Source organism: Xenopus laevis, chromosome 8L, assembly GCF_017654675.1.
Source record: "Xenopus laevis strain J_2021 chromosome 8L, Xenopus_laevis_v10.1, whole genome shotgun sequence".
NCBI classification, from domain to species: domain Eukaryota; kingdom Metazoa; phylum Chordata; class Amphibia; order Anura; family Pipidae; genus Xenopus; species Xenopus laevis.
In genome coordinates, this window is record NC_054385.1 from 59,668,748 (window position 1) to 59,692,952 (window position 24,205).

At 37.7% G+C, this 24,205-nt stretch overlaps 1 protein-coding gene across 1 annotated transcript in view; it reads right to left on the reverse strand.

Moving 5' to 3' along the window:
* Positions 1–12,231: 12,231 nt before the first annotated feature.
* LOC121397039 (heparan-sulfate 6-O-sulfotransferase 2) overlaps positions 12,232–24,205 on the reverse strand; it is a 199,368-nt gene continuing 187,394 nt past the window's right edge. The window contains exon 2 of the mRNA XM_041572800.1: positions 12,232–14,114. Within this exon, the coding sequence (XP_041428734.1) occupies positions 13,418–14,114 (697 nt within the window). The 3' untranslated portion in view covers positions 12,232–13,417. The remainder of the gene's footprint in view (positions 14,115–24,205) is intronic.

The window sequence follows — 24,205 nt, forward strand, 5'->3', positions numbered from 1 at the left end:
CTACAATATGCACTTCCACTGACTGAAAATCTTTACAAGACTATTTGCATGATATCTAGCCTCATGTAGGGTTCATTAGCTCCTTGATGTCATTTTCATGTATATTTGGTGGGAATTCTGTTCAAAAGAGGTCATTTGTAGAACAATGAGCAACTTCCTAATGTCTAGACCCAGAGCATATTGATAGCATAGGCCTCATAATAAATATTAGTTGAATACAAATAGTGGGTTTTTGCATATGTGATATAAGATTATCTTACATGCATGGATACTGCATATTATTTTGCTTAGATTATATTTTTAACGCAAACTTGACATCACTGAGTTCTGAAAGAGAACATTGGCCACAAAACAGATTTTTTTCAGTATGGTAACCTATTGTAACCAATCAGAATGTCGCTTTCATTTGTACTGTCAAACTTAAACTAAATAATCAAAGGTCATTGTCGATTGGTTACTGCAACAGAATTAAATTGCACCCTTTTTGTGAGGGTATGGTAGACCGGCATTTCTGTATTCCCTGATTCACATACCCAGACTAAGAGCCATATTAAGTAACATTATACATACATTATAAATACAGTACTATATAGTTAAGGTTTATGAAGTGAATGATAACTTAAAATATTGTGGAGTATCCCAGGCTATTAACCATCAACAATACATATGATAATGCCTATTTGATTAAGATATGCTTCTTTGGAGGGGTTGGCCATATATAATTCCTACTCAAAGTTCTCATGTATTATTTAATTATATGTTATACAGTTCTACTCTCAATATCAGGATTAAAGATGGTAAATTGAGCATAACACCATCCACTTGTTCCATGCTACATCTTAAAAGCAGAGTTAGCAATAAAGGGAGTTGTAATTCACAATAATGGAAGAAGATAATCTATAAAAAAAAAAAAATCTTATCATAAATTACATGGAGTAATGAAGTAGGTCACTTCGATAATTGCACTATAAAATACGTAAATGGTAAAACATCAGCACTATGAAAGTGAAGTCCATTATGCTCTGTGGGGAAATCAATTCTCATTAGTGTATATTATTTAGGATATTTTTGTGTAGGAAGGTTAGTAGAATTGAAATGAAACAGTACCACCATTAAGCCCATATTGTTCCTCTTCTTTGTAGCAGAATGAAGAGGCAAGGATAAGTAACTAAAGTGCTTGCTTAAGCTGCATCTGCAGTAAATGGCATTGCAGGCCCAAAAATCTATTCTTTATGCCTATTAGAGAAAAAAATTGTCAAGCAATTGTTTCATTAGTGATTTCATCTTCTCCGTACACAAGTTCACTTTATATTTGAATTTGGTTAATTCTCTGTTTAGTTCTGCTCCACTGCAGAAACCTGTAGCAATCAGTTAAAGAAATACTGTCAGTTAAAATATGATGCCAGTGTCTTCCCTAGATTACCTGGCAATGACTCGTCCAAAACTGAGGACGAGTTTTGTTTGTACTACCTTAACCCAACTCACTCATTATTGTTAAGAAGTTGTATGCAATTAGGGCATACAGAATTAACAGGGATGAAACCTACTTGTAGTAGCATCCACAGTACAGCAATCTCGATGTACTGTACAGCAAGTGCTGTTAAAATACATAATTGATTCAGAGATAAAAATATTGTGCTAAAGGTTATGTTTCCTCTAGAATCATGTATATACTTTGTTGCATTGATTTTATTTTCTTTAAATGTCATTGAATTTCACAGAAACAGCATGCAGCCAGGAATTAAAGGCAAATGGCACACAATCATTGCAGCTTTTAATTTTTTAATGCATCCAAGCAACATTAGTAGAGTGATAAAAAGCATACTGTTTTCTGCATCATGTAAATACAGGGTAGATTCTTTGTAAGGAGCCGCCTGAAGCCGGAGGGGGGGGGCGCGCGCGCATCACTAGTGGAGATATTGCACTTTCTTGCACTAGTAAAGTAGGGTTGCCACCTGTCCAGTTTTGAACCCGGACAGCCCGGTATTTTGAAGGGCTGTCTGGGTCAAAACTGCCTGCCCCGTTTTCCAAATCAGGAAAACCGGGCAGGATTGCCTGAGATTGATGCTGCGATCAGCCAATTGCAGATTGCCACATCATAGCCCTGCCCCAACATAACATCCTGCCTATGCTACATCACACTCGCCTTCGGCTATGTCACTGTCCTGCCTCCCGGCCTGGAGTTAGTGGGTTGGAAAAGTGGCAACCTTATAGTAAAGCCGAATTTTACTAGTTTAAAATCATGAGCAGCTTAAAAAAAGGAGTAGCTTTTTTGCTGGCCCTGGTACCTGAACTGTTTTTTAAAAGTTTAATGAATAAATTCAGCACAATAGTTTTAACTGGGCCACCTGTGTCTGGTGGAATCCCATCTCTGGAAAGATGGTTGGACAGGCCTTTAGTGTGAAAATTAGACACATTTCACATCGGTACGATGAACAAAAGCACAGACTTTATTATAGCAGCTTTCACAAGGATGGTCAGGTACACAATTGAGCACAAAAAGCTCGACTCAATTCAAGTGGGTAGGACTGAGGGAAATTGAAGGGGGTTATTTAATAAATCTCGATTTTTTTTTGGTTAGGCTTTTAGGAGCAAAAATTCTAATTTTTCATGGAAAAAAAATAGACGTTTTCATGATTTATTACCCCAATGCTGCAAAAAGCCCCAATCTAAAAACCCGGCATCTCAAACCTGTCGAGGTCATGTACAAGTCAATGGCAGATGTCTCTATCCCAATTTGAAGATATTGTGATCTGCACTGAGTTTAGCCTGATAATCTGAAAAATTCAGGGTTTTCAGGGCGACTACTCCCAAGTCCAAAAAATGTGTACAATTGGAATTTTGGCTTGATTTTATAGAGCTTTTCCCAGCTTTTTTGAGTTATTTTATTGATATATAAGGTAAAATCGTGGATTGGAGTTTGATCAAGCTTTGTTTAATATTAAAAATTAGATAAATTTGGATTTTAGTAAATAACCTCCTGGAGCACTTGCTGAGAAAAACTTGGTACACTGAGAGCAAGCACCTGTGGCATGAGTAATATTGTGAACTCTGTGGGATGTAAATCTGTGCCTTTAAATATTTGGTATACAAAGGAAGTACCTAATTTCTGTGTTATTTCTATAATAAATCTACTATTAACTACATGGTTAACAACTACTCTGTCTTGGTATTTTAGAGTTGCACTTTAGCATTGAGAACCTTCCTCCTCTATTACTTCTGCCTGAGCCAATCTGCTCTGCCTTTGAGACCAGCTGGAAAAGGTTCCCCCAAGTATTTATAACGCTACACATACATTCTTTAAACATCAAGAATTTCATTAACAGTAAACTACTTAATTTGGCTGTTTGTCTACAGGCGTTCTTGCTGCAGCTGATGCATGGCATGTTCCAGTGATTTCCATGAGTCAACAGTATGACACATGACTCTATACCCCTAGGCACATGATGAACATTTAACATGCAAACAGAACATCAGGAATGCCATGAAGAGCAAAGCCAAGTGGCTCAAAGAGACCAATTACCCCCTAAGGTGCTAAGCAGTCCCATGAAACTAATTAGAACATACCTTATGGAAAATATAGAAAAAATACCTATTGGAACATATCCTTACTCTGTTGTTGTGGTGTGCAGTTCTACTTCCTAGGCATCAATTCAAAGTTCCATATACATTTTTATCTCATGAAGTAAAATAAGTCAAAAAATTATGCACATTAGTCACATCCCAGAGAGAGCCCCCAGTCCACGGGTCATATAATTTGAAAAAGCCAAACAAAAGCAAAAGTTGGGAGAGACTTAGGGGCAGATTTATCAAGGGTTGAATTTTGAAGTACAAAAAACTTCGCAATTCGACCATCGAATTGAAAAACGTTGAATTCAACGTTTTTTCATCGAATTTAGCAATCCTACAATCAAATAAAAAACTTTCGATCGAACTATTAAATCGTTCGGTTCTAACGATTTTAGCATACGATCGAAGTTTTCTTATTCGATGTGTAAAGAAATTAGAAAAAGTTTGTAGAAGGTCCCCTTAGGCTAATGTAGCAATTCTGCAGGTTTAATTTGGCGAAGTATTGAAGTCAAAGTTCTTTTTAAAGAGACCGTACTTAGATTATCGAATAGTCAAACGATTTTTCCTTCGAATCATTCGAATCAAAGTCGTAGTAGCCTATTCGATGGTCGAAGTATCCAAAAAATTACTTCGAAATTCAAACTTTTTGTACTCGAACTTTAGTAAATCTGCCCTTTACTGTTACTTGAAAAAGAGAAGCCCAAATGATGTATAAAAAGTAGAAAATCTTTATTAAGGCATAATTAAGCCTGAAGCTTTTCGTAACAGCCTAAGAGTAAGAGCCCGCCTTAAGCACGAAACGCGTCAGGCTTAATTGTGACTAATAAAAATGTTCTACTTTTTATACATCATTTGGGCTCCTCTTTTTCAAGTAACAGTAAGTCTATCCCAACTTTTGCTTTTGTTTAACATATCCTTAGGAGAATACTGTTAGTCATGTGAAGCATGAAGTGTGCAGCCAATCAGCAAAAAGCTTGGAAGAGTCTATTACAAGAAAAATGTAATATAAACAGAATGCAGACATGTTAAAGGTTCTAATTACATTTTATTTGCCAGTTCAGTAACACAGAGTGAGATAAGTTTTCCTCTGTAAATATACACATAAAATTCAGGGATACCCAGGTAAGTGTCTGTAATAATTACATGGCAAATTAGAAAATGATTAAATTACAATAAAAAAAGAAAAGATTATCCCTCGATTTATACATCCCTTATTTACATTGTACATTGCGCATGGTAGTGCTTCATGAAAATCATGTACAAAAAATCAGGAGAAATCTAGAGAAACCTCCCATAGTTTCTGTTTGGGGAAAATTGTGTTTATTTATTTTATCTCTTAACACTATTGTGCTACCTGTAGCATTTTATTGTGTGTACAGAAAACATTTGTCTTCTTAAAAAATTATAATTTTCTTAGACCACAATAGCGTCAACAATAAGCATCATCTAAGAGACATTGGCCAACTGATATACTGCATAACCCAGCTCAGGTAAACAACATGGCATCTTGCACAATTCTGTACATAAAACAGAATATATAAATGTGACAGTTTTTGGTGCTTAGTTACATTGTTCACTTGATTCATTGAACTTTGTGCATTATAAACAATAAAGAATTGGATGTCACATTGAAACTCCTTAACTTGGCCAGGGACCATGTGCCTTTCTTTATATGTCTCTCTACAGTCTTGCAATAGGGAGTTTATTAATCTCTATACAACTTATTATTGGGGCACAATATTAGAAACTGTCTCTAATAGTTGTATTTCCATCAATCACTGGAATTCCAACAAAGCTGAATTTTAGTATGCTGTTATCTAGAGTAAAAAGTTCTAGCCTGCTTTCCAGACATTGTTGTTTAGTTTGGTTGAAAAAGACCAGTACACATATATACACATGCTTATACTGACCTATCTATACACTCATCTATATAACTATATGTACCAATATCTATACTAACTGTAGATCTTAAGATCACAATAGCCTTGGATATTATTGTTGTTCAAGAAATCATCTAAGCATAGGCATAGAATTTGCCAATTTGCCATTACAACATGGCCCAGCAAAGCATTCCACAACCTCACTGTCCTCACCGTGAAACCACCTACACTGCATCAAACAAACGTTCTGTTTTTTTAGTCTGAAGGACTGGATTCTTGTGCATTGATTATTTCTGTGGGAAAAAAGATCCACATTATCTGTCTATAATGTCCTTTAATGTACTTGTAAAGAGTAATAATGTCCCCTTGCAAGTGCCTTTTCCTTTTCTCCAGAGAAAACAATGTCAACCATTATAGCCTTTCCTTGAGTTTAATTCTTCTTGGAGCCCAAAACTGCACTGCATACTTAAGGTGAGGCCTTACCAGTAACCTATAAAGAGGCAACATAATGTTTTCATCCTTCGAGTTAATACCCTGTTTTCAACTTTTTTTACTTTGTATCCACTAAATGAAACTACATAGAATTACACAGCTTGTTATCCACAAAAATCCCAAGATCCATCTCAATTAAAGATACTTCCAACATACTACCATTTAGTGTATAACTCTTATTTCTGTTATTTCTACAAGTGCATAACCTTGCATTTATCAACAATGAACTTCATATTCCAGTTTACTGCCCAGTGTTTATATTGGTTTAAATGTTTTCAGTGTCTGGATATGTCAAGCAGAGTGAAGGATATAATCCTTCATGTTTATAAATGGAACTATAAACATACTTGACGTGAATAATGTTTACTCTGCTGGGTGGAGGTTGTTGCTCTGATCCGTTCACGGCAAAGAATGCAGTGAATGCACTGATTTGTTTGCATAAATTAAGTATCACCAGTGTCCTGCATATTGTTGCTTCAATATAATTTATCATTTGTAGGCTGCAAAATACATCTGCAAGATCCCATTCAAGCTACAATCTCTGCATGTGCTTAGTTTTGAGCCAGTAGTTTATACACAAATGCATCTAATTATTGGCAGGAACATACTTAAGGAGTAATTGTGGTAGAAACTGAAAGAAAGAAGGTACACGTGGAAGTGGATACCCATCAATACATGATGGGTTTCTTTGTTGTAAGGTACAGCTAGATCACTGGAAAGCTATTCAACAAAACTGAGAAAGGAATGTTAGCATGCACAGGCAACTTGAATATATTCATCTATTGTCCTATCTCAACAAAGAAACCTTCAGTATTCCTGGTATGTAGGATATTTTCCCTGAGTAAAGAGAACTTAAATTATACTGTTTATCTGAATTAAAATACATATTTATGTATTTTATTGATTTATATCTAATATGGGTAATTTTAAAACAACTGAACTTGCTGAGTAATCATTGAAGACATTTCACTACTCATCCGAGGAGCTTCTTCAGTTCAACTGACTTTTGTGGAAAGTCCTCTGCATATAAACTCTTCCATTAATCCAATCACAATGGCAATTGTAACTTTTCAGAGAGGTGACATCTGAAACTCAGAGGTTGTGATTGCTTTTTAGTTACTGTGATTACTGGATTACCAAGGTATTATGCAACTCCTAGAAACCGGTGTTACTTGTGAGAGTTGCATGAATGGATTTGTGAAGTGTTCTGTAACCGCCAGGTTACAGATGTGAGAACAGCAATGTATGTAGCAGACAGGTGGTGTCAAAAGCCCCTCCTCTGTTCAGGGATGGTTTCGACACCTTGACACGAATTGCGTCTTTCAAACCTGCGGTCTTCTTTATATAAGATTTGGACATTGTTCTCTTCAAAGGAGTGTGCCTTGTTTTTTAAGTGTCAGGAGGCCTATCGGCTCCCAGAGGGAGTAGTCAGGACCAAGGAGGAAGCTTTGGGATAAAAGTCCAAGGTACAGGCAAGGGTTCAAGAATGCAGCAAGGTCAAAATCCAAGCAGAAGTCAAAAAGGCAGGCAGAAGGTATTGAAGAAACAGTTCAGGCAACAATATAGCACCAAGGTATGCTCAGAAACTGAACCTATAATTGGGAAGGGATTCAGCATCATGGGTGCCCTTTTATTACGAATCTTTGCGCCAGTGACATCATATGCCAGCGACACCGCACCAGCATCCAGAACCACATGTCAAACATGGGCGCTGCCATCTTGGATCTTCGACCACCGGGACGTCAAGAAGCACCGACGGGCGATCCCGGCAGTCCGGACATTAGGTGTAGAAAGACAGCTGAGTCTTGCCCTGTAGAGTTTGCCCTCCTATGCATAGCCATTTGCTTGGAGAGCAGTTGTTTTGTTTCGCCCAATATATAGATCAGTGCACTCCTCTCTACACTGGACTGCATATACTACACTGCTTTGTTTCTCTTTAGGTGTTGGATCCTTTGGGTGTACCACACAGGAAAAACAAAGGAATGTGGTGTTTGTTGTGTTCTCTGACACTCCAGCTACATATGGGATGGCTATGTTTGCCTACTATATTTCTCTGGGCGGTTATTTTGTTTGGTGTTCTTGTTGGGCTTGGTTGCTGCTGTTTTAAAAAATGCCCTGTCTGGGTAACCACACGCTTTCAAAGCTCCTCTGAGATGTTTATGCTCCTTGTCCTCTGTTTAGACTCTGTATCTGTTATCACACTTTCCGCCCTGTGGTGCAGAGTTCGAATGACACCCAGCTTGTGTTCCAGCGGATGGTGGGAATCAAACAACAGATATTGATCCATATGAGTGGGTTTCCTGTATATTTCCATTTTCAAGTTCAAGGCAAGTTTGTTTTCGTGGACATCTTCCCTTGTGAACTTGATGTTGTCCACTGAATTAATGTGTAATGTAAAGGCCACCACTTCATTGGATCTGATTTTAACCTAACTGTCATCTACATAACTGAACGAGTGACTCGGTGTAGTTCCCTGGAATGTAAGTAATGCCCTCCTTTCCTCCATGTACAAGGTAGCTACGATGGGAGATACTGGAAAACCCATTGCACAGCCATATTTTTGTCTATAAAAATGGTCCTTGTATTTGAAGTATGTGTTGTTAATCTAACAACAAACATACTTGATTAGGAAGCGTTTATAAGTTGAGGACTTCCCATACCAGTAGAAGCTGCTCGGATGAGTAGTGAAACGTCTTTAATGTTTACTCAGCAAGTCCGGTTGTTTTAGAATTACCTATACTAGATATACCATGACCTGGATGAATGAAAATCTTTATTGATTTACGTTTGATCATAGACTCCCAAACAGATATTTTGTGTGATTGTTGTGGTTTCTTAAAATTGTCCATGGGGGGGGGGATGCTCCATTCCATAGTTACTCTGTTTTATAAATAAATGTGTTTGGCAAGGTTAAAAAATGAAGAAGTCTGTAGTTTCAACTAAAAACATTTAATGCTTTCCTATTATCAACATGAAACAAGAAAGAATCATACAATATTTACATTTAGTAAAGCTTTCAGACATATTGGGAGTCCATATGTTGCTGAATAGAATAGTTCCAGCTTAATTGCTGGTCTTAAAACTTGGAAGTTGAACTTGGAATTGTCTTTTGAGTCCCCAGTTAACCCTGGAGGACCCCAATTAAGTTCTAGTCAACATTATGTTGCCCTGATGCGTGACCTGTAGGTTGCGTTCTGTACAAGTCTTTCTGTTCTTCCCTTTCAGAACAAAGTTTTTTTCCCTATGGAAGCTCATGGGTCCTTATGGGTCATTTATTACAAATAATATATAACAGGTTATTTGCTCCCACATAAAATAGAACTTATTATTAGATGACACGCCAGCACTGGAATTGGGAAAACCATTACAATATTGGCTTCTACAAAACTTGTATAGAAGAGTCCATACATTGCTAAACGTGGAAACATATGGAATTATCACCAGCATTATAATTCAGCAGGTTGGATAAAGCTATGTTTGGATCTTATCCTAAACTTCTTTCTGTAAGAAATATAGAATTGCTAAAAAGGAGTTTCAAATGAAATGCAAATATCAAATAACTGTATGCATTCTGCCATGAGAAATAGATTTCCAGAAGAAATGATAACAAATGTAAATGCCAGAGAATGTGTAATATAATAAATATATATATATATATATATATATATATATATATATATATATATATATATATATATATATATATATATATATATATATATATATATATATTGAATATACTAATGTCCAAACTCAAGGCTTAGTTGCTGTTAAACTAAAGAGCCCAGAATACCAGCTTTTCTAGGATGGTTGAAGGGCCCCAGAACGAGGGGCAAAAACACAAGTTAAAACTCAAGACTTTACTAATGTATTTGAGCTGAATGGCTGATATACACTGATTCCACCTGTGCAGCAGCTATTATTTACCAGAAGAAAATAAATTTTGCTTTGAGAATCAAGCTCAATGTACTATAGCTATACACAAAGTAGTATTTTCCCAAACATTTGCAGTATGGGAAGGTGTTATATGTTGTGCATTGTGACATACAATGTGCTTTTTTTCCCCCACATGTTTGCATCTTTACCACTTTCAACATATTTTCATTTATACAGTGAATTTTACCAAAAACTCAAAAGAGAGCATTTTCAGCATCTGTAGCCCTGACTGTGGAACGGGTTAATTTAACAAAAGAGCCTAAGGCACTCAAGTTAATTCTGGGTATCATGATCAAAATCCACATGGGTCACACCTCATGGGAATAAGAATTGCTTGTTAGTTGTGACAACACAAAAATGCCCATGATCCTCTGTGGAAAATGCAGTTTTCCATGTTTACCAGCACTAACTATGGCTTCCATTTAGTCATAAGCAAAGGAAGAAAATGCCCCACAGAAATTCCAGCTTTGATTATACCCAGAAAATGTCACATTTCTGGTGTTGCAGTACTCAAACAACAATCATTTTTGACCAAGAGGATCTTGTTTTAGTAAAAAAACTGCACTCCCATATTGTGTTACAATGGAAAGAATGCCCTTGTTATAAATTTGATGTATAATCCATTTGTTCCCTTGAAGGTGACCACACATATAGAGAGAACTTATCTGGTTGCTTGTGTAGCCATGGGCTATGTTGCACTGGAGCATAAGTAGTGAAGGCAAGTGCCCATAGTGAAAATAAGGCACTTGCATCTGACAATAATACGGCAAGCAGCATGAATTTCCATCAGGTGCAGGTGCCAGCTTTGTCCCCAGTATTTTTTAAGTCCATATTTAAAGTCAATTTTCAATGCTATTGTGTAATACTCTATTATAGGCAAATATAAGGGCATAGCTTACTGTGATGCATAGCTAAACAATATGACAACTTCCACTCATATACATAAAACCAAATATGTCCTCACACTTTGTTTCCTTAGGTAAATGGAAGATTATTAGTGATGGGGGAATTTATTCGGCAGGCGCGAATTTGCGCGATTCGCCGCCAGCGAATAAATTCGCGAAATGCCCGCGAAAATTCATGGCCGGCTAGTGATGGGCGAATTTGCGAAATTAGCGAAACGGCGCTGGCATCTCGTTTTCGACGCCGGCGCCCGTTTTTTCGACGCAGCGCCCGTTTTTTGACGCCGGCGAATTTTCGCGAATCGCGCAAATTCGCCGCGAATTCGCACCTGGCGAATAAATTCGCCCATCATTAGCGCCGGCGTCAAAAACGAGACGCCGGCGCCGTTTCGCGAATATTTCGCCGTTTCACGAATTTCGCACGAAATTCGCGAATTTTTCGGCGAAGCGAAACGGCGCAAATTCGGCCATCACTAAAGATTATCCTTATTCAAGTAATATAGTATAATTTAACAACTTACCTGCCATAGATAATGGCTGTCAAATACCCCACTGCCAGAGTGAGCGATTCTATACATCTGGGTTCTTCTTTAATCTAAATGATGGCGTTTCAAGATCAAAGAACCCGCCACCTTTAAAAAACCAAGTTTAATAGGTTTCTAAGTATTAAGCAGGAGCACATGGTGATCTAAGCAATGTGTTTGCATGACAAGGCTCAGATTAGACTATTCCTGTGTATCTGAACAAAAGGTTTTAATAAACCTCTCCAACTGTTCTAATATGGCACTGGCCTGCACTTCTGATCAGGAAACTGCATGCAGAAGACCAAGTTGCCTATCAATAGTATAGCGTTGAGTGGAGAACACATATAAAAACATAAAATGTAAGAATACTACATTTATTGCTGCTCCGGGTTTCCAGGCAGAAGTATATTCTCCATTAATAATATTTTCTTAAAGTGAAACTGCCATGTTGAAATGCCTCAAAATCAGAGCTCCCAGCAGCAACTATTTTTCCCAGGAGAAACTTTTTAAGAAATACGTTCCTATAGATATTTTAGTCATTGTCACTTTGTAAAGATCTTTATATTTAATTTGAAAACCTAAGGGCTAGTCCACACGGGGAGATAGCGACGCGTTTGCGGTCGCGGCGAAAAAGCGCCGCGACAGTCGCCGCGACAAAGCGCCACGACAGTCGCCGCGACCGGCGCAGGCGACAGTTTTTTATGGGCGCCTATGTAAAAACGCCTGTGCTAACCACACGAGGCGATGCGCTTTTCAACAGTCGCCTGAAAAAGCCTGGCGAGGCATTTTCAGGCGACTGTTGAAAAGCGCATCGCCTCGTGTGGTTAGCACAGGCGTTTTTACATAGGCGCCCATACAAACCTGTCGCCTGCGCCGGTCGCGGCGACCGCAAACGCGTCGCTATCTCCCCGTGTGGACTAGCCCTAAGAGTTGATAATACATTTTGTTCTTCTGCAGGACTGCATCACTAAGTAGCATTGCCTTTATTGTACACACACTGCTTCACCCTTCTAACTGTCCTTTTCAGTCTGAATCTCATCTAAACTAACAGTCATGCGATATAAGTCCCTGCCCTAGAGGTATGCTCATTTTCTGTTCACTTAAACATTGGTGATAGGCATCCAAAAAGCATCTCGTGTTAGTTTAGATAAGAAAACATAAAATCAGAGAACCAGCCTAAACACTCTGATGTGCCTAACAAGGAACGAGATAAGGGGTCTACATAATTTAAAAAGTGCAGCCTTATTGAAGCAAAAGGAAAATGTTTACCAATACACCACCACAAAAATAGGTTGGTGTTTACTGGTGGATGTTCTAGAGAAAGTATGACACATAATAGCATAGTTCCTAATGTGTTGTGTGGTTCAAATGTACATTTAGCCATAATACAGGGTACAAATTATAAAGACATTTCATACTAAATCTTCTTTGAAAACCTTCTAAAAAAATCTTATTTACCATAAAAAAAACATGTTTTTAGAAATAGAGATTGCAGAGCTGAAGCTGCCAGTTATTGGTGAGTGTCATACAAAATGAAATGTATCGTTTCTTCCTTGGGTGCATTCACTCAACTGTAGGGCATTTTCGCTCTTTGCGATCCAATACATTATCTTGGGTCATAAAGAAACGTGTTTTGCTAAAGGCATATTGGAAAAAGAAAAAGCAAAAATGAAAGAGGGCAAAGGTGAATATTGTGAACATTTTACCTCTATTTCTTTTATTACCATTCATTTTACAGTTTGATTTTCAAGACATCTTTTACTGCAAAATGAGTAGGACATGAGAGTATAGCCAAACGTAGCATCATTTGGATTGGTCATATATGAGCACTTAAAATATTGAAGTTTATCCGACAATCTGGTCTATGAAATGAAATGCTTTAGGAGCTTTAGTAACCTGTCACAATTAAATCACATCAAGATTCAAATGTCCCCATGTACAATAATTACATTTAATGCAAAAGCATTTGCAAAGGCAACTGATAAACATCTTCTGCTTCAAAGGGTATATGAAGCTGAAATCTTTTGAACTACCCCATCTTCTCTAATGAATTTTTTAAATTCTTTAATTCCTGTTGTATAGTTCATCTAGTGGCTGAAGAACAGGGGCTGTACTACCGCCATTTCTCTACATTCCCAATGTAATCATTAGTTGAGTTGTCTGTCTCTTCTTTGTGAACAAGATGTTTAGCTCGGAGGATTTTTCGCTGTTCCTGCCGCTTCCTCCGTGCTTCTTGATGTTCTTTTTGTCTCATGAATTGGTATCTTTGTAAGAAAAGGTCTTTTGCATATTCATATAATTCCATGTCTAGAAAGTTGAGTGCCTCGATGCGCTGCTGGGTCGGCTCGTCTATCTCTACGCTAGATGCCCTGGTGCTGTTGAACTGAGTAAATGGTGAGATAAAGTTCATATTGAAAGTTTTTTCAAAGAGATATTGGGTTTTCCGTTGGAATTCCGTGAGTCCAAAGAAAGCCATACGCTTTAGGTTTTCTTTGGCGCTGTCTAGGAGAACCTTGTTCCTTTGTTCCTCTGGCATCACTGATAGATTATAGCATCCCACGAGGATCAGGTCAGACAGCATGCGGACTTGCCTGTTATTGGCCAGATTATAAGGGCAATCCATGAATTCTTGCAAATAACAGCCAGACCAATCATCTCCAGTGTAGCAACTGGGCAGCTCTTCAGATGTTGGAGATCTCCCATCACATACATGCAGTGAAGCCTTCCATGTTGCGCCTCTCTGAACATGCCTCCATTCACTCAGATACCGTGAAACGGGATCACGAAGAATCGTTATGTAGTAAAAATTTCTAGAAGAAAAAAAAAGACAAAATAGCTTTTAATATCAAAGCAAACCCAAAACAATGGATTTATATTCTGTGGAGCTGGTTTATCAACTTTCAAATTTAAATTTTAACCATGATCCAAGTTATTTTGGGCTAAAACTCATAAATTCGAATGATAGTTTCAAACACAAATTTTAGAGATATATTTATATACATTAAAGGAATTGTAAACCCTTAAACCAAATTAATGCAAAATTGGTCTTCTAATGCTGTTCGTTTTGGCCTGCTGGTCAGTCAGGTATAATTCATTTGATGAGAAAAGAGACTTGCAATATTGCAAAAAGTCACATGACAAAACGTTGCTGTTCTCACAAAATGAATTTTCAATTGACCAAAGTCAAAATAAACAGCAGGTGGCACTATTGTTTCAAAATCATTATATTAGCAGTACAAAACTGGTAATATTTTAAAAAACAGAAAGAAAGTGTATGTAAACTAAGAGGATATTAGAAGAGAGCAGTTTTACATGAATTTGTTTTGAGAGTTTACATTCCAATAAATAAGTACAAGACTCATATTTATTAAGCAAGAAAGGGCAAATTACAATTTAAGAAATAAAAATAGTGCAGAATGGCTCTTCTGGGAAATATATACAGAAATATACACAGAATAAAATATAGTTGTTATAATAATATGATAAAGGGAAAGTGGGATGTTTCTAAGCTCAGAATAGTGCAAGAGAAAAGTTTACATGCAGATTTGTACTAAATTCTCCAGTCTAATTGGATCCCATTTACAGCTTACCAGCTGGGTTTACAAACAAAATTGCTATGAGATGCTATTTACATTTTGCAAAAACGCCCATGGGGATTTGCATCTCGTTAAAAACAATCATCACACTAACCTCTATCCTATTATACAGGCCTAAGTACATCTGACTGTTTCTAAGCAGCATTTAGCGGTGACTTCAAACCACATCCTTCCGGGTTCTCTCCTGCAAGTCACCTTATTTACTCAACATCACAGGGTTTATGCATCCCCACAACAATAATTAGCCATATTAGGATTTATCTACCTATTGTCAGCATATTTCACACGACTGACTATATGGCACCCCTGAATGATAGCGTTATAAATAATGAATACTGACGAGACTGAATGGCTGAGTGGAACAGATTTTAGAAGCCATTCTGTATAGAAAGGCAATATTAAGGGGGTTATTTACTAAGCTCTGAATGCAAAAATCATGAAAAATTTGTGATTCTTTTTTTAAATCAGAATTTAAAAAAAAATCACAATTTTTTTGGAATTTATTAAACCCAGAGGATGGGAAAAGTAAGAATCTGAAAATCTGGCATCTCAGACCTGTCGAGGTTGCATATAAGTCAATGGGAGAAGTCCCAATGATTTTTTAATGTGCGCTGGGTTTTTGGAAAACCCCAAAGTTTTCAAGCAAAATTCTGAGTTTCCGATGAAAAATCTGAAAAAAAAGTAAACCCCAAAAAACCTGTGCGATTTGGTCGGAGTTTTTTTCAGAAAATATTGAGATAAATTTGGACTTTGAAAAATAACCCCCTATATGTATGCATTTGAAATTAAAGGATTGTGCATTACATTGTAATATAGACTACACGTTCTGAGAACATATATATGGGTCTTAATGAAACCATTGACCTTGCTAATTGCAGATCTCTTCAAGCACTAAAACAATTAAACATAATAAAAAGTAAGACAACAGGACCCCTCGCCCAAGGCTTAATAGGTTTTGTACCTTCAACTCAGCTGTACCACAATACATTAGGATCATGTAATAAGAGGTAGTACAGGTCATCACCTATAGCAGTCAATCGGCAGGAACCATTAATTGGTCACCTGTTTAAAACCAACCATTTTATTGGCTGCTATGGGTTATTACAGCTGGGCATGATTAGAGCATCACATTACATATGGTTACCTCATTTTGCTCATAAATCTTAAGGTTGTTATAGCCATATATGAATTAAAAATTCTTATTAATCGGAAGAAGTCGTACTGTAAATAAATTTGACATGTCTGTTTGCAACCACTAGAGGTCAGCAACTCACTAGGTTTCTGTATTCTAGTTTCCCAGTCTTCTCTATGCAGCAAAATATTGAGTGGTTCTTTGTGCAAGATAAGCACATTCAGTTTTTATTAGAAATGCAAGATAGATTTTGTCAGATATATCTGGGACACCGCATAGTGTCTTTTGCATTACTAAGGTTTAGTGCATCATTAATCATTAATCATACAGTCCTACCTATAGCTAGGAGTCATGCAACATCCAAAGGCATTATCCCTCACAAATGGTATTTTGAAGGTACACAAACTAGTGGGTAGGAAGGAAAGATTGCTCAAAATGAGGGGTGGGGGTAGGATGTGTGATTAGGATTTAGGCTAAAATTGATTTTATTATTTTATTTTACTGGTTTATTAGCAGTATCCACGGGTTGTCTCTTAATAAAATAACAGCTCTGTCCATGATTCTACCAATTTGTAGTAAGGTGGAAATCATCCAAACAAATCTAGTAATTCCCTTATAGACAAACATTGGGTTGATATGAATGCAGCGTGTGTTAAAATTCAGCACTGCCTGAGGACACAATAAATCTTTTCTACTTGACTTCTACACTTTGATGGAAGATTGCCTTTATTTGAGTGCCTGCTTCAGATTTTTTCAGTTGTCCGCTCCCCATGCTGAGGGCTCAGGGCGGTGCACCTGGGCCACTTCCTAAATGTGGTGAGTAAATACTCCACTTTGTGAAGACCCCTTCGTTATCTCATCATAAAGTTCAGCTCTGCCACTGAACTCACTATTTAGGTAAATAGATGCAGTATATGTGCTCCTAAAGAATCGGGCACAAATGTCATTTTGATGCAGATCACTGGAAATGACATCCTAACACCAAAGACTTTTAGTGCAACTGCATCAGACGCGGCAATTGTATCAGACACATTGCCACCTCGAGTCTGGTATTACATTCGAATTGTGGGGGCAACGGTGACTTGTACTTAAAAATAATATTTCCCCTATGTAGAAGCTTATCCATATTGGAATCCTCAAGCCACCCCCCCCCCCATGTATACATCAGTCATATTACTCTATCCTAAAACGGTCTCTGTGGGGGGGGAAATGTAGTAAAGGATGAAAAATGTACTACTGGTCTAGTAATTCAGCAGCAACCAATCAACGGACAGTATTTACTAGTCAGTAGTTTAAAAACATCCATCTATTTTTTTATGGGTAACTAAAGCTGGTCCACTATAGTGCCTTTTATTATATTACCCTGCAGATCTTATGTCCTGTGTAATTCTTCTTTTTTGATTCTATAGGTCCAACACAATCAGCAGCACTATATGGAGATTATACTTCCACATTCACAGGTTTAAAGGCACATTTATTAAGCAACAAATCTATGCAGTTAATTCACTTAGATCATCATTTGACCCAGTTCATCCTAAAAAATAGATTTCCTCAGTGGCAAGGTATTTACACAAGAATCTAAATACCCTTAGCCACTACAGTAGTCTTGAAAGCCAAAAGATAGCTCACCCCCCCCCCCAAAAAAAAAGATCCTTTGAGGGCTACAACATGTTATCATTGTTCTAGTGACTTGCTGGAATCCCAGTAATGGGAGTGCACCCATGCTGAATAGTGTAGTAAGGTATATGCTGCATGGAAGTCATAAGGAAGGTGATGACCAGCCTGCCTTCTAACAACAAAAACGTATCCAAGACTGAAAAGCTGAGCCATTTTCAACATCTGCATAAAATCTAGGGGATGCAAAAACAAATGATTATATAAATGTAGTATTTCTATTAGATAAATCCAAAAAAGAAGATAAACTCAAGAAAATTAAGTAGCCCATTTAGTTCACGCAGTTAATACATTTCTTACAGGAAAAGTGTTTTTTACTTGCCTAACTTTATAACTATAAGCCGCAGAATTATGGTTTGAGATATCCATACGATTCAGTCCTATACTGTATTATACATTGACCACATATTCTAAACGTCCATGGAATCATAATTATTTGTTTGTAAGGACAGGGATTGTTTTGACAATTACTATTAGCAGAGCACTGACATCTAATATTATAATAATGACCGTTGTTATTATTAAATGTTTTGTCCGTAAAGCTGTGCTTTTGTTCTTCCAGTCATTGTTTCATTTTACTTTAGACTTGTTATCCTATGCAACAAATGCTTAAAGGGGAACTGTCGCAAAAAACGAAAATGTAATATTCTGCTGCACGTAGACAGAATGAAGAGAAAGAGATGCTGAGAGAGGGATAGTCAAGATAAACTTGATTATTTCAGAAATGATACCAAATTTTTAATTGATTATATTTAGAAAATCTCTTCAGTATGATGAAGCTTAAAGTGTATTAAGTTTTCATTTTCGGGATAGTTCCCCTTTAATTGTTCATTAAGGAGACAGCAGGGAAAAGAACTTGTAGCCATGCCTGACATCATCTGATACCAGCTCTTTCATTATATTCCAACTCTGTCCATTTCTCACATTGGGCCCTGTCATGGGTTTAGTGTAATGCCATGTCTTTCCCCTATTTGCATATATGGACACAGGTGGGATACTAACATCAATAACATTATAGGTCTAGGGATCAGGATTGCTCTAGCAGTACCACCATCTAAACCTGCTATTATAAATACATGTTTCCTTTTAATGTATACAGCTGTAATATCAGATAAAGACCATCAATGCCACTGGTAAAGGTACTGTAGGGGGTGGATGCGGAAGAATTAAATCTTATAATTTAATACTTAATCGCAGGTTATTCAAATCATCAGGCAAAGAGCTACTTTAGATTTCGAAATAACAGAAGCAGTTGAATTGATTATCCAGCCAACTGCATTTTAAAAATCACTAAGTGATTTAATACATTGTTGACTATCTCATGCCTGTGATTAATCCAGGCCCCTATGCAAGTTGTTTGATTGCTTCCATAATGTCCTTCCCCATCTACACTGCTCAGTGATGCTTTTGTTTGGAGTAATACAATCAAAAGAAAGGCAATGCATTATTATAAATAGAGTATACTTCATTTATTTAGTGTTATTAAAGCAGGATGGTGATACAGGATGTACAGGAGTATTAGCAGGCATTTGCTGGCGTGGTTCCAGATCTCAAAAAAAAAAAAAAAAGAAAAAGGAAAAAATCTATACATAAATATATATGTATGTTATACAATTATACAGAACTACTCTGATACAGGTCCTGCAACTTTGATTCAAGCCATTAAAAAAGAAGAGGAGCCGTGTCTCAGAAGACACTGAGACAGAGGAAAGGTAAATTGGAAGGGAATGGAGGGGATGGAGTGCACAAAAAGGCAGGGAGATATGATTAATATGCAAGGTGGAATGCAGAATAAGCAAGAAATTAAAAGCATAGAAAAATAAAGTTGAATGAAGGGGCAGACTGCACTGTGCCTTTCTAGAGTATAGAATATATAAACTATAGTTTACCTGCCTGAGAGAATCATTTTCTTTTAGTCCTGGATTATGGCTGCATTGCCAGTTGGGAACATAAACCTTGCCTATAAACAGGTTATGTTTTGCATTTATTTTCCTTTAGACAATAATGAATAAAGGCATAGGCTATTATGTGAACGGAACATTATTTCTTGGCATAATTGCATTTATACCAGTGTGTGTGGGACTTGCCCCTGCAGCAAGGTAAGCTCTAAATTCTCCACGAACAACAACAACATCCTATAAATATGTAAAAATGTTCTAAGTATAATAAATGTTGTTCTTATTTTGTTGAATGGTCAATAAAGCTAAACCCTTATTATAATTGGGGTATCTTCTCCCATTTAAGCCCACTAACACCTACCCTATAAAGCTTCCAATATAGCAGTGATCCTCAAACATTGGCTCTTGGTGCGAACATGTTCACCAACCCCTTGGATGTTGCTCTCAGTGACCTCAAAGCAGGTACTTATTTTTTAATTCTCGGCTTGGAGGCAAGTTTCGGTATAAAAAAAATAAAAAAAATAAAAAATAGGTGTACTACCGACTAGAGCCTCCTATTGGCTGCCAGTTCATATAAGGGTTACCAAATGTCCAATCACAGCGTTTCTTTTGTCCCAGCCCCCAACTCTTTTTACATCTGAAAGTGGCTCATGGTGAAAAAAGGTCGGGGACCTCTGCTATATAAGATTAGAAGCAATTTGCTGATGCCAACATTTGCACCTCCAAACTAAGTAATATAGAGGGCAAATGTCTTCTTCCTGTGTCAAGATTTTCTGTGACCCTGAGTAGGGAGTAATGGCGGTACCATCAATGCGGTATAACAGATAATGTCAACAAATACTGTACCCATGGCTCTGCACATGGCTCTGCCTTTACCTAGCGTTGAGTTCCCTGTGTATCTTTATAGTCCTTCACTTTTCAGATGTCACAAACATAAATAAAGGGAAACTATGGCATTTGGGGCTTAGTGGAGTTGGATGGATTGTCTCTTGAATATAGACAAAAGCTTGTTGTTTCTTCTGCACACATAGCATGAGAAAGCACCTATTTGAGCAACATAAAGAGCAGGAGAATCCCAGTAGAAGGGGCCCAAGAGCTGAATGGAAGAGCCCCCAGGCTATCCTAAGAACCTTAAAGGTTGTTTAGCTACACCTTTTAACACTATTAACATGCATTGTAAGAGGGATTCTGGTAGTCCTCGTGAACAGCATCAAGAGGGCCCCAGGATAGAAATCCCTGACATAATACTAAAGATATATTATCTACAGGTCATTGCATTTTTATAATGCATTATAATAACACAATAATAAGATTTTCTCAAGAATAAGATTTACTCAGAGTCTTCTGTAAAGCGAAGGGCACAAAGAAGATGCCCCCTGTACCCTTCTAAAAGCAGCTATAGCACCATAGCAATAGGAACAACAAGAGTATGCCCCTCAGTGCTCATCTAACAAGGGAATACTGGGCACTGCACCTAGTTCTTGTGGCAGGTGGTAAGGACAGGGCCCTGCTGCAGCCTGCGTCTTCTGCCATTCCCATAACCTGTGTTTGAATAATGGTAGTACAGAAACCTATAGCAACATGCAAAGTAAAAAAATATTCCCCTTTTTGCACTTTATAATCTGCCAGATCAGGTTATAACATTTGCCATGCTTTTTGAACTTTCATGTGCTCTGAGCAAGGAGGAGTAGAAACCCCTTTGCTCTCTCAAGTCAACAAATACTTCATATATAAATCTGTGATCATAGCATCCCCTTTCATATTGGCAGTTGAGCTCTGGCGTGCCTCTAAATTAGGACCAAACAGAACCCCCCTAAGATAGCCGTACTGGAGAGTGACATTTCATAGACAGAAAAAAATATGTGCGGCTTGAAATGCAGGCATTTGTTTGATTTAATGCTGTGTTGTTTAATGAGTCATTTTTAATGTGACCTAATGCACGAGGAAAGATTACAAACTAGGAGACAACATGTAAGATTTATGACCTGTTTGTAATGGGAGACAGACACAGAAGTTGAGCAAGGGATGTCATTTCCCCTCTAGTTTGTCCATTATCAGATGGCAGCCCGGAGACATTGCTTTTAATTGAAATTTATGATGTTCCCAATGTGACTAATTTTATTGTCAGACAAATATGTTTTGCCAATCAACAAGCAGACTCTGTAGCTTTTAAAACGATTAGGAAGAGACTTGTGGTGTTGAGGCAAGAATTAATTTTACATGCACCCTTTATCTGCATGATCTTAATCCAAATATCTCATTTTCAGCATCAGTGGTAGAAAATCAATTATCACAGTCTACTAGCAGCATACTTTTCAGTGCCCTTCCTTATGATGGCTCAGATAACTATTTGTACCAATCACTCGATTTCCATGGGATTCCATAATCAAGCAATAAGTGCAAAAGATGAAAATGTTTCTGCTTTAGAATGGTGCACTCGATTGCCACCCAGTAGGGCAACCAACTTTTTATTTTTTCTGCTTCATATGTCCTGCTTACCTCCCCAACCTATCAATTAACAGTGAGTGGAAAGTTTATTCCAGCTTAACTAACTATAGAATTAACCGCTCTGCTAACCATAAGCCCTCTGACTGCTCCAAAGAAATCTGGCATTTAGGGGAATAATAAGTAATCTGTACACCTTACATACTGTATAACTATGAATGTTCCTTTTGGACCTTCACCATGGACTCACAAAGCTTGCATTTCAGCATTTTCAGCATTTTCAGACAAATTTTTGCCTGTAGAGAACTCAGTTGGCCTCTGCTGATCCCGGCTTCCTTGGTTGATATGATTTTTGGAGATATGCAAATGAGGATTTTTAATACATGTTGCAAAGGCACACAGTGCTCATAGGCATAATATACCTGAGGAGACCTCAGATAATTTGTCCAAACTACTGTATTACATTGACTCTATCTGTTGTTCAGATGTTGACTTATTATTCTGTAGGGACCCATTGGGTTAAATACCCTACTGGTTCAGGGACATCCCTCTATATGCTAAATCCCAGTCCTGTAACCTAAAGGAGAAGTGATAATTATCATCTATTGGCCCAGGATGGTTAAGACTATAAGGTTTTATATTACGGATGCACCAAATCCACTATTTTGAGAACTGCATTTTCCAAACTGAAGCCATGTTCTAATTTGCATATGCAAATAAGGGCATGGAGTTGAAAAAAACACAAATTCCTTGTGTGTGTGATAAGTCACAGGATTTTAAGGATTCAGGGTTGGTTCAGCCAGGCACTTGGATTAGGCCAAATTCAAATTCTGCTGAAAAAGGCTGAATCTTGGCAGAATCTTGAAACAAATCCTGGATTCATTACATCGCTATTTGTTATAGTGGGGGGGGGGGGAGTGTTTAAGCTTTTCCTTTCTGGCCTCCATCTGCTATCAAGAGTGGATGTCTGACAACAAAAACCCCAGTAAAGGATAATGTCCTAAATGAACCATCCCTTTAGTGTAAATCATGGAACCTATAACAGTGATAGAGCTAGTTCGTGTACACTCTAGGTCGGCAAATTTACTAAAGGGCGCTAACGTTAGTGAAAATTCGCCAGGGTGATGTCATTTCGTTACTTTTTTAAGGGTGATAGGCTGAAAAAGATCATAATTTTTTTGGGGGGTATCCGCCTTCCCCCTACATTTCCTAACATATGGCACCTAAACAATACAGGGGGCACATGTATAGGGCAAAATAACAACTCTATTTTATTTTATGAAGCTTTCCCAGGCTTGTGTATTGTATTTGCTGCTACATATATGTCCATTGTACTTTAATTTGGCGCCGTATCCAAAATAGGCATCGCTAGCGTAACTTTGCTTTGACGAATTAACGGCAGTGAAACTCCGCTACCTTTCGCCTCCCTGAGCGCAACTTCGGATTTTAGTGAATTAGCGGTGCCCTGGGGAAACTTCGCCTGGCGAAGTGCGGCGAAGCCAATGCTGGCGCAACTTCGAAGGTAAGTACATTTGCCCCTAGGAATGCAAGACAGACAGGCTAGCTAGAGCAGCATTGAGCTCAAATCAGGATCGACTGATTGGCGGTAACTGCCTGATTTGGTGGATAGTGCTTGTTAGCCAAGTTTGGAAAGATATTCAAGTTAGAACTGTCTCTAGGGTTTTTATTGGAGGGGATCCAGACTACTAAAGGGTGTCTCAGAAGGGAAAAGAAAATCTGCCAAGTTTGTCTACATAGCAGTTTGTATCTTCTGTGAATGATGAACACTGCAACCAATATACAACAAAATTGTACTGTGTGAGTAATACCTCGATGTGTTTAACAAACCTCTACAAATTGGTTATGAATCTCTGGTGTCCATTGTCCAGAGTGTTTCCCAGAAGAAAGTGTAGTGCAACAACACCCATTACTTTTCACCACACATTATAACGAGGGCCCAGGATCAATGTAACTAATGTTCTGTTTTTGCACTGGAGTTTGGGCTAAAGTAGGGATATAATTCAATTTTGGAAACCAGTGTTTCATACTAGCATTATTCCTGTGTGTGGTCACATTCTTACCACATAACCATGTTTTATTTATGAGCATCCATCTTTGATACCATGAGTTGAGTACTGGCTTAGAGGTGACTATGA